The 14050-nt window shown below is 42.1% G+C and overlaps 1 protein-coding gene across 11 annotated transcripts in view; it reads left to right on the plus strand.

Moving 5' to 3' along the window:
• kirrel3b (kirre like nephrin family adhesion molecule 3b) overlaps positions 1-13733 on the plus strand; it is a 188779-nt gene extending 175046 nt beyond the window's left edge. For 3 of the 11 annotated variants that reach the window (XM_049576341.1, XM_049576343.1, XM_049576347.1), the window contains 6 exons: positions 473-683; positions 2191-2298; positions 2793-2876; positions 3186-3301; positions 3996-4082; positions 8808-13733. In XM_049576341.1, coding sequence (XP_049432298.1) covers positions 473-683; positions 2191-2298; positions 2793-2876; positions 3186-3301; positions 3996-4082; positions 8808-9269 — 1068 coding nt within the window. In that variant the 3' untranslated portion in view covers positions 9270-13733. The remainder of the gene's footprint in view (positions 1-472; positions 684-2190; positions 2299-2792; positions 2877-3185; positions 3302-3995; positions 4083-8807) is intronic. The other 8 variants (XM_049576342.1, XM_049576352.1, XM_049576344.1 and 5 more) reach the window with 6 other exon arrangements.
• The last annotated feature ends 317 nt before the right edge of the window (positions 13734-14050 follow it).

Raw genomic sequence — 14050 nt, forward strand, 5'->3', positions numbered from 1 at the left:
ACAGTTAGGCTTTACATAGGCACAGCAACGCTTTGAGCTAAATGCTAATGCCACTATGGTAACAAGTTCCCAATAAAAATGCTAATATTTGCACATTAGCGCATAAGCACATCATTTGACTGGTCATGAACTGAACTTGCAAATTAAAACTTCCACCTGCTGGTGGTGCTAGATGTATTGAAATGCATCCTGAAATGGGGCATGAATGTCAAACCAAATTTCATGGCATTCCATCCAATAGTTGATAATATATTTCCCTAAAAAACAGAAATGTCACCCTAGTGGTAGTGCTAGAGGAAAGGTCAGGGGATCACCAATGCATATACATTTGCTGTGTCTCCTTCTTTCCCAACTTGTACAACACGAAATACAAACAATACATGAACACATGTAATAAAACACTGCTCTACATTGCTGCTAATGCTAAAAATCTCATACACAATACATCTGTTTACCCTCTGTCTTTTCTCAGGCTTGGTCATGGAAGGAAACCGTGTTGGAGTCTGGGACATCTGGCCGCTACACCGTGGAGACCGTCACCACAGAGGAGGGAGTAATCTCCACACTGACCATGAGTAACATCGTCCCGGCTGACTTCCAGACCATCTACAACTGCACCGCGTGGAACAGCTTTGGCTCGGACACCGAGATCATACGCCTTAAGGAACAAGGTGGGAGCCAAGGTTCGACAGGTTCCACCTTCCTCTTCTTCGAATCACGTGACTGTGGTTTTCTAGATAGTGATGGATGGTAGACGAGAACCAAGCTGTAGAGTTTTGTGTGCATCACTGTGGTTGTGCCTGCCCTGTGACTGTGACTCTGAGCCCGTGACTGTACAGTGATTGTTAGTATGTTCATGTGCAAATGTGTTTTTGCGTACATGTGTAAGTATGCATGAGGCGTGATTTCATAATGCATTGGTCATCTATGAATCATGTTGATGCACAAAAACAATTAAGACACATGGACACATAGATTTTAGTATATTATATAGCCATTTTTAACTTTGATACAGCAGTTATATACACATAAGCACCATTTCGATATATATTCTATTTGAAAAAAGTTTTTAAAAATTAGCATTTTATCAACTTGAAACCGAAGATGATAACACAAAGCTATACTGTGTGGGCTAAATTCTGAAACGTCTGATGTACAGTTAATGTGCTGATGACACTGATGAATTCCTAACAAATGAGTCTGGTAATCTGAACTCGTGACCTTTAGCATAAACTGCATGCTGAACATAAAATGCACTGTGCGTCCTGCTTTCTCGATGTAAAAGAGCGACTTACAACACCCCCTGTTTCTATTGATTAAAAGAATGAATCCTTTCTATCTGTTGACCCTTTCCCCTCTACGGTAGGGGAAGCAGTGTTTTCTATCCACTTATCGCAAATGATAAATTATAAGCTGCTTATGTGAAAGTGACATTGATCAATGAAGACATTAAATAGGCTTTAATGGTGTAGGAAGAGCACTTGGTTGTTTTGCATTTGTTTAAAATGCGAGAAGGTCATAAACGTGGGCTGGTAACTCAGGTCATTAAAGTGTGCTTTAATGAGAACCTTTAATGTCGGAGCGGCATATAGATGCAGGTTTAATCTCTTCCTAGTCGCAAATGCACTGTAACATCCTTGCAGAAACACACAAACATGATTATGCCTAAACTAATGCACACAGCCTCGCGCTCTACTCAATGAAAATAAAAGCCCAGGGTGAAAGGCTTCTATTAGGCTAAATGAGTGTAAATTAAAAGTTATTAGACAGTAGGATAATGAGACAATATTAGTTGGGAAAATCTTTACCCACCCCGATAACAAAAGGTTTGGTAATAACTTTTCGTTTTCAGTACACAACTTTTTTTTCTTTCTTCTTTTTTTCCTTTGGCACTGTGTCTGTGTATTTTTATTTCCTAGCCTTGTGCCTCAGGGATAATGTCAAAGTCACTTAGAGGGATGAAATATAGCATATCTCCTCTTAGTTCCTGTTTGCTGCAGAGACAGAAAAGAGGCAGAGCAGAGGAGAACTGGCGCATGTATGTGCCAGACAGAGAAAAGTGGCCTCTACATTATACCTGCTTGCTGTTCTGTACTCTCCGTCATGTGCCCTATATTGAATTTGACGCACATTTGAGATGTTTGTCGTGTGTTATTGTAGAAGGACATTTCTCTTTGTTGCTCTCTGCAGAATCTCTCCCAGTGGCGGTGATCATCGGCATTGCTGTGGGAGCTTTTGTGGCCCTCATTGTCCTCATGGGCACCATCGGAGCATTCTGTTGCACCCGCTCCCAGAGAAGTACGTCTCCTCTTCCACTGTTACATCCATTGAAGCATGCATGCCAAAGTACTGTATCGCCCCCAAGCACCCCAGAAAAAAATGTCCATCTATGCGGATGCAGATATTGTTTTCATTCATCTGCTTGCAGGAGTTTGGTTGTCTGCAGGTTTCTTAAAAATGGAGCATCTATTTAAAAAAAAAATAAATAAATAAAAAATTACATTGCCAGCTGCTGCAAGAAATTTTCTGACACAAGATAAATTGCTGGAACACTGCTTGTGATGGACATCTTTTTGTGGTGCAGAGATAGCCAGATTGTAATAAGGGCTCATTTCATGCAATCTCAGTCTGGCTGCATTCGCTTTTGAGGCTATTTACATCCTGCGCTATGTTCACTGCCACCCACCCATGTACCAAGTGACTCAGGTTAGAGACAGTCAGCCACTGTCTCTATCCAAGAACCAATTTGTGCTACTGGTCCCTTCAGCATGTCTATTGTCTGTATACTACAGAGGAAGCGCACCTGGTTATGCCCTCACTGCCCGTCTCCATCTGTGCTCACCAGAGAGAACTTGCAAGCAAAATTAAGACAGAAAGTAAGACTTTGTTATATGACAGTATCATCAGCATTGTCCCGAACAGAATGAGCCGCCCGTGGAAAGGCTGTGTGAGATTGCATATGTATGCAGAAAAAAAGATAATCTTGTGTTGGCAGGAAACAAATGATTAATAATGATTTGTATTGTTTTTCGGGAAATTGGGGGAGCTCTCACAAACCAAACCCAGGGATCTTTGCTAAATTCTGTAATACTGCAAACTGCACTGGGGGGGAATTATAATGTCAACAAATACAGGATGGTGTTTATCCAGCTTATTGAGATATATGTGTCATCTGTTTCTGCCAGATCTGAAAGGAGTGGTGTCGGCGAAAAATGACATCCGGGTGGAGATTGTGCACAAAGACCACAACGCGGCGCGAGAAAACGAAGAACACACCTCCATGAAACAACTGATGGTGAGTGTGAGTGTCGCAACATACTACTTTTCCATTTCTCAACATCTCAACTATGTTTTTTATGTTTAAATTTGTTGTCTTTCTTAAAATAATGAATGCTATTGTCATTGCTATTTCCCATGCAATATGTTATGTTTGAGTAATGGAAGAACAGAAAGGCGTTTAGATGTGCTGTAGTCAAGGCATAGGGTCTATATTTATCAATCTGATGCCAAGTCCTATGAGCGGAACAGGCCCCAATACATTGTAACTATGCAGACGCTGATGCATATTGGGTAATCCTACAGTGGGTGTACTTCTGTATCTACATGCCTCCTAGACACACAAAGAACTGTTTCCTCTTTGGAACTGTACCAGTGTTTTGGTTATCATGCAGTTTGCTCCAGGGCTGGGCTATTTGCAGTGTGAGGTTTTACATTTTCTTTCAGAAATTCTTAATACAGTCGGCACTTGATGTTAGTGCAGGGAAATGAGCTTAGCTACCTTACAAATCTGCATTTTGTTGAGATAAATAAAAGATATTCACGGATACATTATTAATTGTCCCTGCCAGCCCCGAGTGAAGGTGAAACATGTCTGACTGATAATAAAAGAGGAGAACAAGTGATGAAAGTGAAATCCTTCCATCTCAAAACATCTTTTTACTCTGAGTGGAAGAGTTTCGGAAACTACACAGACTCTTTTCTTGATTCCTATTCAGGTTGAACGAGGAGAGTTCCAGCAGGAGTCTGTTCTGAAGCAGCTGGAGGTATTACAAGAGGAAGAGAAGGAGTATCAGCACATTAAGGTACAACTCATGAACAACGACCGCACAGGGGCGGGTAAAAGGTGGTGAGAGAGAACGCCTTTGGGGTAGAGGGTGGTCTTTAACTCTGGTACCAAAATAGCAGAAAAACATTAATCCCCCTCTTGCTACACATGATTTTCCAAGGATAAATCCAGAGGCAAAATGACTCAAGTTGGAGGTATAATTTTTATTAATTAGTCTCTCATCAAAGGTGGTTCAAGAAATCAGAGGCTGGTTGGCCCTTAAGCTGTTTTTTAAGTTACTTAAAGTGTTACTTATACCATAAAGATGGGATTCGGATGCTTTAAAGCACATACAGGACTGGGGAAAGTGTTGAGTGTTTATAAGGTGCACTGATTTTGCTCTCAGCAGCAGTGATTTAGTAGTCAATACTGAATTTGGAAAATACTTTTCTTTTTTAAAAATCTTCCTCAGCACACTTTAAAGCATCATTCTGTTTCCATTAATGTGTCTGTCAAATCAAAACCACTGGGACCTGCAGATAAACTTGTGAACCTCTCCAGTCTATTAAGAACAGCCTGAGTATCTCGCCCAGGAAAGTTTAGTTTGTTTCACCTTTAATAACAATACATACAACTCTTTTTGGTCCCAGGGTTGTAATATCAGGGCAGAGACATTACTTGCTTTCTTGCAACATTACTGTTAGATACTCACGTTCCCCTACTCTGTCCCAGAGTACACACTGTTACCATGCTCTTTCTTTTTTGATTTTGGTAAGACTCAATCTACACTTGTATCAAAGCATCAAAACATCCATTCATTCATTTTCCTTAACCACTAATCCTGTCGGGGGTTAAGGGCTGACATTGGGTGAGAGGCGGGGTACATCCTGAACAGGTCACCAGACTATCACAGGGCTGACACATAAGCCCTTTTTAAATAGGAATTGTGCAAATTTGCAGGAAAGCCCAATCAGTCTTCTTTCAGCATTGACAGTATAAAAACAAAATCGGGGAGTGCAGCGAAATGCTGCCTGCCTACTTTTGTTTATACAGAATGCACCTTTTTCGGGGCAATGGGGGCGTGAGCAAGTAACGTCGTGTAGCTCAGCGTGTGACGTAAACAGTGACGTGGGAGGGAAGCTGCAGCTGGCCAGTCTTTCAGCGATTCTCTCATAAATTGGCCCATCCTTCACCGTCCCCGTCATCTGACGGTTAATGGCCTCTTCGTTTGCGAGGACAAGGAGGGCGCGCAATTCCTTGTCTCCCCAGTTGCTCATCTTTACAGTGTCTTTTAGGTTTGCGTTTCCCTCTTGCTACTAGCTGCTCATTCCTGCTATCAGCTGTTTCCTGTTTATCCACCGCTAGTGGCTCGCACGTGCGGCGTCATCAACAGCTCCTCCCACAAGTCATCAACAGCTCCTCCCATGGCGGAAGGGCGCCTCGTTCTTTTTAAACCAAAACGGTTCCGCCAATATGTCTACCCTACGAGGCGGAAAATTGGGCACCTCGGATCAACTCGCCAATCCGACTCTGTGTGTCTAAACGCTCACAGCTTGCCGGCAAATCGGCCCAACATTCACCAAAAATCTGGCAGTGTAAAAGAGACAGACAACCATTCACACTCACATTCACACCTACAGCCAATTTAGAGTCACCAATTAACCTGCATGTCTTTGGACTGTGGGAGGAAGCTGGAGTACCTGGAGAAAACCCACGCTGACATGGGGAGAACATGCAAACTCCACACAAGAGGGCTCACCCACCCTGGGGTTCAAACCCCCTACCCTGAGTTTGGACCAGGAACCCTCTTGCTGTGAGACGACAATGCTTATAACACACACTGAAATTTTATGGGATTGTAATTTGATTGTAAAAGCTAAGCTAAATTTAGGATAAACTCTGGCAATGTGTCATTTACCATCCTGAGGAAATTCAATAAGACGCTCATCATGTTATCTAAATCACACCGTATCTAATATACTGACCCACTGTGTTACACCAGATGATGTAATCTTTACAACCAGCTGCAGCTAAAGTACTCATTTTGATTACATCACCGCTAGATGGGCAGTGTCACAATCAAAATGTGAAAAAGAATGAGTAAACACAGTGTGAGTCACAGCCCAGTTTCGACCCCTCTGGTGGCAGGTAACAAAAGACAATAATGCTATTTTTAGAAACTTGATATATGAGTCTGACCCAATGCGCTCAATCCGCTGTTTGATCAATGACATCCACTCCATGTGTTCGTCCCTTAATATCAAAAGTCCTGCTCCATAAACCTTTTGGAGCCTGTATGCAGGCCGGCTCTGTGCGTATGAAAAAAATACTAAAATGTCAGCATGGTCAGATCCGACCAAATGTGTCTTATTCAGCGCAGCCAGGATTCAATGAATGTAATAAAAACGGACTTTAGAGCTATTTATAGCCGTCCGCCCATTTACATGGCAGTGAATGGAGCAGTCTGTTCAGACGACGAGGCGCTTTGCTTTCAGTTCTCCTATCGCACATGAAAGCACTTTACCACTTGTAACTCTTGCAATAAATGATCCGCACGCAGTTTGGCAGATTGTTACAGATTCATGTTTAAAGCCCCTTTTCACTCCCTGAGAGGCTAACTTCAAGTGAAGGACACCTTTCCCTTCTATGTGTGTTTTATTCTACTGTAGTAAAGCCACCTGCAAAATCATAATTACTACAAGGTTTCATTCAAATTAGTCAATTATTCTTTGCTTGAAGCTGTTACACCACTATATTCTGTATACTGTCTTATTTCCAGTCCAACTGTCAAGAGCAGAAAAATAGAATACTTGAGGGTTTTTTGTACTCTGTTGTCTGTCTTTAAAGGTCCAGTGTGTAAGATTTAGTTGGATTTAGTGGCATCTAGCAGTGAGGACGGCAGACTGCAACCAGCTTAAGCTTATCCTGGTTGGGATCCTTCAATGCTCATTGTTTCGGGAGGTTTTTACCAGGAGCCGAATTATCCACAGAGCTCTCCTCCTCTCTAAAACAAACAGACCCGGTGATTTTAAGTGACGAAACACTGATAAAACTCACCTTTTTCTCAGATAACTTAAGATCCTGATGTTCAGGAGGTCTTTATAAAGAGCCAAATTATCCATAGGAGTCTCATCCTATGGATAAGACAAACAGACTGGATGATTTAAACCAGAAAAAACACTGAATAAATTGGTTTTGTATTAGAAAATAGATGTTTTTCCGAAATTGCTTGTCACGGAGGGGCTGCCAACTTCAAATGGTGCTATCTAGAGCCAGCGTTTGGTTTGTCCAATCTGGGCTACTGTAGAAACATCTTCATGGATGAGGACCAGCTCCCTATATAGATATAAACAGCTCATTCTAAGGTGACAAAAACAGAATGATTATTATTTTCAGGTGATTATACACCAAAGAAAACGTTTTATCATACTCCATTTCTGCCAATATATCCCTCTAAATCCTGCACACTGCTTTTAAATCTTTTAGAAATACAGCGGAGCAGCAATTTGTTTCCACATCCTGCCCTTATGCAAGATAAATTCTCAATATTTATGAGCAAGTTTCTGTTGAATTTATTCAAAAGTGTGGTGAAATTGTTTACTATACCTTAAGAAGAACTCTGTTGTCGTTTTTCATGTAAATGCGTCGGTAAATCAAGCACAGCACATTATCTCAGCAGGTGTTTCTTCCACCTACGACCTGCATTCTTGTCAACATGACTGTCGATGGCTGTGGATGTAGAATAGGATGAAGATGCATTCTCACGCTGCAGTTTATATTTAACAAAGATGATATCATTTTGACCCTGTATGGGTGATATAGGTGATGTGCGTTGAGATTCTGCAGCACACCGGTGCTTATCACACATTCTGACCTGTTCATTAGTCCCTTTGTCCAAACGGATGTTGGCGTTGGCTCTCTGGAGTGCGCTTCTGTTGTGTTTGCCTGCTTACCTGCTCCCCCCTGGGGCCAGATTTTTTTTTTATCCTAGTTAATGACAGCGTGCACAAGGCGAGAGCACAAGGGGGGACTGAACAAGAGATGAAGGCCAGGCGCAAACAATCTCCCTGTCTGCTGTCTGATAATGACAAGCATAACGAGAATCCTCTCAGGTTGTCTCTCTCATTTCCCCATTATAAGCATTCTTCCTTTGGGATTTGCCACCATGCTCACTAGGCTTGACATTCACATACATTCACAAGAGGACATAAAAACACACACACACACACACTAATGACCTAACTGGACCCTTAGCAACAGCACGGTGCCTGCCGCTGAGCAGACAAACAAGTGGCACAGCTGTAGCCTCAGAAGCTATTTCAGTGCAAACATGAAATCACAGACACTACAATCCATTTAGGTCCAATTAAAGCTGGTATGTTAGTGAACTTTGCAGTGACACGTTGGATGCCAAACTATGAATCATCAAGGCCCGCTTAATTAGCAAGAAACGTGATTTTAAGGTTAGCGTGGGGGCTGACTAAATCCTAGCACTAAGCTTCGCCACTGTTTTCTATTTCTTTCTCATGATGAACACGGCAGCCTGTTTTCTTATTTATTCAAAATTTGAAAGGTAATTACTGCCAGTTTGACCTTGGCTCCAGTTGTGCTTTGAGAAAATGAAATGTAAAGGCATATAAAAAAGGCAGTGGTTTAGTGTCCCCCTTTTCTCCAATATTGATTTGCTATTACGTAAAGCTTAGGGGGAAAAAAATTGATCATAATCGTGATAATAATCTTTCTTTCCTGTGTTTTTCAATAGGATCCTACAAATGGCTACTACAGTGTCAATACCTTTAAGGAGCATCACACGCCCACCATGGCTGGGAATCAGTCCACCGAGGTGAGGAACCCCACCAACACAGGTACCCTGGGCAAACAGCGGGTACCAACGGGCATGTCCTTCACCAACATCTACTCCACTCTGGGAGCAGGACCCAACCGTCTCTATGACTACAGCCAACGCTTCGTGCTGGGCATGGGCAGCAGCTCTATTGAGCTGTGTGAGCGGGAGTTCCAGCGCGGCTCGCTCAGCGACTCCAGCTCTTTTATTGACACGCAGTGTGACAGCAGCGTCAGCAGCTACAGTAAGCCGGACGGCTACGTGCAGTTCGATAAAGACAGCAAGGCGTCAGCCTCCTCCTCCTCCCACTATTCCCAGTCCTCCTCGCAGAACTCAGACCTCACCCGGCCGCTCCAGAAGCGCATGCAGACCCACGTCTGACCACCAGGGGAGGGAGAGCGTTTGAACGGGGTGTAACAAGCAGCCAGGATTGTAAAACTGTGACAGAATCAGCTCCCAGGAGCCCCTTAAGTAACGTTGTTACTGTTTCCTCTGGACACCGGGAGATGCAGGGGCTGGTTGGCTTTAATACACCATGTGACTTGTTCAGACTTCTCAGTGTCCCAAAAAGTGGATCAAGAAGCCTTATATTTCCCTCATGCTTAACTCATCAGCCACCTCCTTTTTTAGCCCATTATCAGAACTGTGCCACAGAGAGGTTATTTGCCAACACAGAGACAACACAATTTTGGAATATGAATATTCAACACTTAGTTTCGGCAGTGGAATTGGGCAGGAATACTACAAAGGCTTTGTGTGACAATCAGAAACCCCGGCAAAGACCATTTTTTGCCTTTTGAAGATTGTCATTCAGAAAAACTGAGACTGTTGTTACAAGTGTTGAAACACTCAGCACGAACGTCACGATAATGAGTGCGAGCCCATGTCCTGCTGCTCCCTTGTAGTTTGAAGCACAAAAATGAATGTGCATGTGGTTTTTAGTTGTTAAAGCAATAACTCTTTCCTCTCCCCACCTTCCGTTTCAAACACTGTATGTTAAGCTCGGCTTGTTGAAACTCGTCCCCTGTGTGGGTGGAAGAAAACTTTCTCCATGTGCCCACAGACGTCTCGAACGTTTAAAAGAGCGACTGTTTTTCTCTCCGCAGCAGTATCTGGGCCACATAGCTGGGCAGATAAAGAGGGGCTGAGATCTCATTTTAAATCCCTGAGTCATTATTTTACTGTGACACAAAAAGAATATCAGTGTACATACGTGACTGTAATTTCTTTTTCTAGCATCTAATTTCCCTCACGGAGGACTCTAAATGAGACATGAGCGCCTCTTCTTGTCCATATCTACTTTGCCTTGAGGGTCTGTTTGATCTGTGTCAATACAAACTTTGACTAAGCGAGATAGACATACACTATCAGCTCTTCTGTTGATGGGGAGCTGCATCCTCCACGGTGTTACCACACCAAATCCAGCTCCGAGGCATGTGGCAGGAAAGCCCACAAACTGCAACATGTGTTGTACTTGTGAGTTTCTCCTGCGAACGCCGCAGATCATCAGCCATTTACTTGAGGGTACCTGTTGAATGAAATGTAAACCTTATATTTTAGCTGAGCTTCTTATTGTGTGGTTATCCCATTGCTATTGTCAATATCATTGTTGACACTGGAGCTTAGTGCACCCTGACTGTATACCTACCTGTGATCGTGCCGGTCATCAAGGGACATGAAGAGCAAATTTAGAAAATGTGTTTTATTTTGCTCTTTGCTGTTCATGTGTTTGGCTACTGTGGAGCTGATGGTGTCACACTGACTCTTTTCAAGTGCATCCTTTTTTTTTTTTATTTTGTTCTGTTCTGCACTGTATGTGACATATATGAAATTGGATTTATTGTTTAATCACTGACACTGTATTTGTTTTAGTTGAGAGTAGAGACAGTAGTGATTTAACTCGCAGCTACACAATTGCTCATACTTTACTGAAGATTTCAGAGTGAGCCTGTCGTCAAGAGTGTCGTAGTCATTCATTGTGCAAAGTGATGACTGGAGAGTGTTGCTTTTTTTGCAGTACTAAACACTGGGAATCTTAATGCAGATTTGTGCGTGGTGCAGATACTGTAAAGCAAATGAGCAAAAATCTTTTATCTTAATTCTATCCTGGATCCGTCCACACACCTCACTGTGTCAAGTAAGATTTGGACCTCTGAATAAGATGTTAAGGTTGTGAACAAAACCCATTGTTGTCTACTTAAGTTGTATTAAAGCAGGCCCTTTGATAAGGACAACCATTGGCAGTAAACACAGATCATTTCTGTAACAGCCACAGTTACATCATACATTACATCACATTTGATTTCAGCCATCAAAAGCCTCATATGTCTTTTAAGGTTCTGTCCCAGACATACCTTTATAGAATCAGCTTGCTTGTTATTTGATCAGCTCTTTGAAGGGTAAAGAGGAGTTTCTGGGAAATAACAGCAGATTGCTGTAAAACAAGTCTGAAAACAGTGTCTCTCAATGTCACTTCTGTTTTGTCAAATCAAACTAAAACGTAACAGAAAGTCTACTAGGTTACAATATATCTTATCTAATTAGGTAGGGTTTTTTTAGTATCTTCCACAGCGGAGCAGTCAATCGGGATGAAGTGAGGCTGAAACAACCTATGAAAAAAACCAAGCACGGCATTTCAAACAAAAGCAAGTTGTTGTTGTAAGCACTTTACATTTGATTATATTCAGGGCATTTGAATGGGGTTTTCCACTTGAGTGGCAGCGGTTTGGACTCTAATTTTACAAATGGATTGGCGCCCATTGTACAGCTTAAGACAAAAAGCTCTGTTTCAACGCTGATAATCCAGCTTGGCACTTAGCAGACTGTATATAAATCTCTAATGCTGTCTTTCTCTGTATATAATTTTTTTTCCCTGGCTTTTCTTTCTTTTTCTCAGTCAGATTTCACCATATTAGAGCTCCACAAATCTATGTGGCATCAAAACTGTACGACAGACAATCATTTTCTCTTTGTTTCCCATCCAAAAATTTCATCAACCTTACTTGTTTCTCACAAATTACATGAAAGGCTTGTGCGAGCGGTTTCTCTTCCCCGCGGATCTCACAGGGGGGAAACTCACACTCTGTACACGGAGCACACGGGAGGCTATAGGATGAGAAGCTGAGCTTAGCTGGGACAGCTTTGAAGTGAGATGCAGTAAGAGGTTATTATACCTTCAGCCCTTCTGAGAGATGCCCAGATGCCCAGCAATATATTGCATTTGGCACCATGATGACTGTCAAGTATGCCTGTTCCGTTTTTTCTGTATTTCTCTCAGCATTTGAGTGGAGGATCAAATTCTTACCTCGATATCAGCAAGAGTCAGTTACAGCGTGATCTAGTTTGCATGGGACAGGATACAGTTTCCATTTATATTATTTGCATATGTTATGTGTCATTTTACATCCACAGCTTTTGAATTCAAACATGGTCACCAATCAAAACTTAGCAGAACGCAGATATTCAGCATGTCTCTCCTTAAAAAACAAAACAAATATGCACTCCTCTCTAAAGGTCCAGTTTTACGTATCTGATGCAGCTCTCGCACTGATCCAAACATAATGCATTTTCCCAGTCCAGAGAATCTGCACACTGCACAGCAAACAGATAAATATTTGATGGGCCAGCCTTCTGTCCCATCCCCCCATGGCAGCAGCAACAGTGGGCATGAGAGTACCACAGGATGTGAGTGCCATGTCAGTCTTTGGGAATCAAAGCCCATGTGGGGAGAAAGTCTGCCCTCCTCACCTGTGGACGCCTCTCCGGCTGGTGCTGGCGGCGCCTGTTTGCCTGGCTACAAGCACTGCACAGATGCCAGGGCATAACAGATGAATAAACACAAAGACCCGGAACAATTACAAGGGGTTGCTGCCCTTTCCTGATAAAACAAAGCAACCCTTTTCAGAGTGGAGAGGATGCAGGGTAGTCTATTATTCAGAGATGCATAAGACTAGCCTGTAGTACACTGGATACACACATTTCAAAAGGTGAGAGACAGAAGTTATGAGCAGTGTGGAATGAGTTCTTGTTGGTCAGTGTTTGTAATGGCTTCTCTGCCCACTGGCTATATTATATTTGTTTACTGCACAAAACTTTTGGCTGGGTCTAAACAAACTGGGGAAAAACCTGGACAAAGAAATGCTGAACGTCAGTACTGCCAATATTATCTCGCCTATGCCTGCAAAGGGTGGTTTACATGAGGCTATTTGAAGTCTCGCTCATTGTATGATAAGTGTTACTGTTCCTAATGGAACTCATTAGGGAGGATGCCATTTGACACATTGAACTGATCATCATTCTTTACTGTGTAAATGCTCTCTATCACTCTGTTTCTCTCGTTCTCTCTCACTTCTTTTCTTTTCTTCCAATCAATACCTTGTTAGTACTTTTATAACATGTGAGTGTAAGGAAAAGGGCCTGGACTAAATAGCATTTGCAAATAATCCTCAGAGTTTGCATTAGCCTGCAGGGCACGCCAGGAATCAGTGTGGTTTGGTTTGCAGCACACAGTGTACGATTAGTCACAGAAAATTGAAAGAATCACAGAAGAGTATTTGAAAGTCAAATGAGTGCGTTTCCCTGTGATTGGTTGAATTGTTCTGTATTCCAAATAACGCAAACTAGTTTGCAAATACTACATGACCCAGGTCTGGAAAAAAGTACTTAACTTTGATGGTCATTTGGAGAGTTTGTATAAATAGTGAACCATAAGCATAATTGTAATGAAAAGACAACATGTAAATTCTACTGGGTAAACCACTATTTTCAGGCAGTGGCCCTCTGTATCTACAAAAAAAAAAACAAAAAAAAGAAAAATGGTTGTATTTTAACTGTACTGGTCTGTGAATCTATGATGCTTTTGCTCTGTATATTTGGAGAATAAAAATGATGTTTGAGTTTGTGTTTATTTTGCACTATTGTCTGTCAGGAGAATTAATGAGCAGATTGGAGAGCGAGATTCACAGGGGAGGCTTTTATTTCTACATGAATATATCATTTGCTCAGAAGTTCAGTAGGATATTCTCGGAGACTAAGAGGTTGCATTCACAAACAGTTGTGATCAGGGGTCTCACTGAGAAGGAGTTGCTGCTTTTGTAGATTGGAAATGTTGAGTGTGGGTTTCACTCTGGTATGCATGTAAAGGCGGCCATTCTCTGCAATGA

Source organism: Epinephelus fuscoguttatus, linkage group LG5, assembly GCF_011397635.1.
Source record: "Epinephelus fuscoguttatus linkage group LG5, E.fuscoguttatus.final_Chr_v1".
In the NCBI taxonomy this organism is placed as follows: domain Eukaryota; kingdom Metazoa; phylum Chordata; class Actinopteri; order Perciformes; family Serranidae; genus Epinephelus; species Epinephelus fuscoguttatus.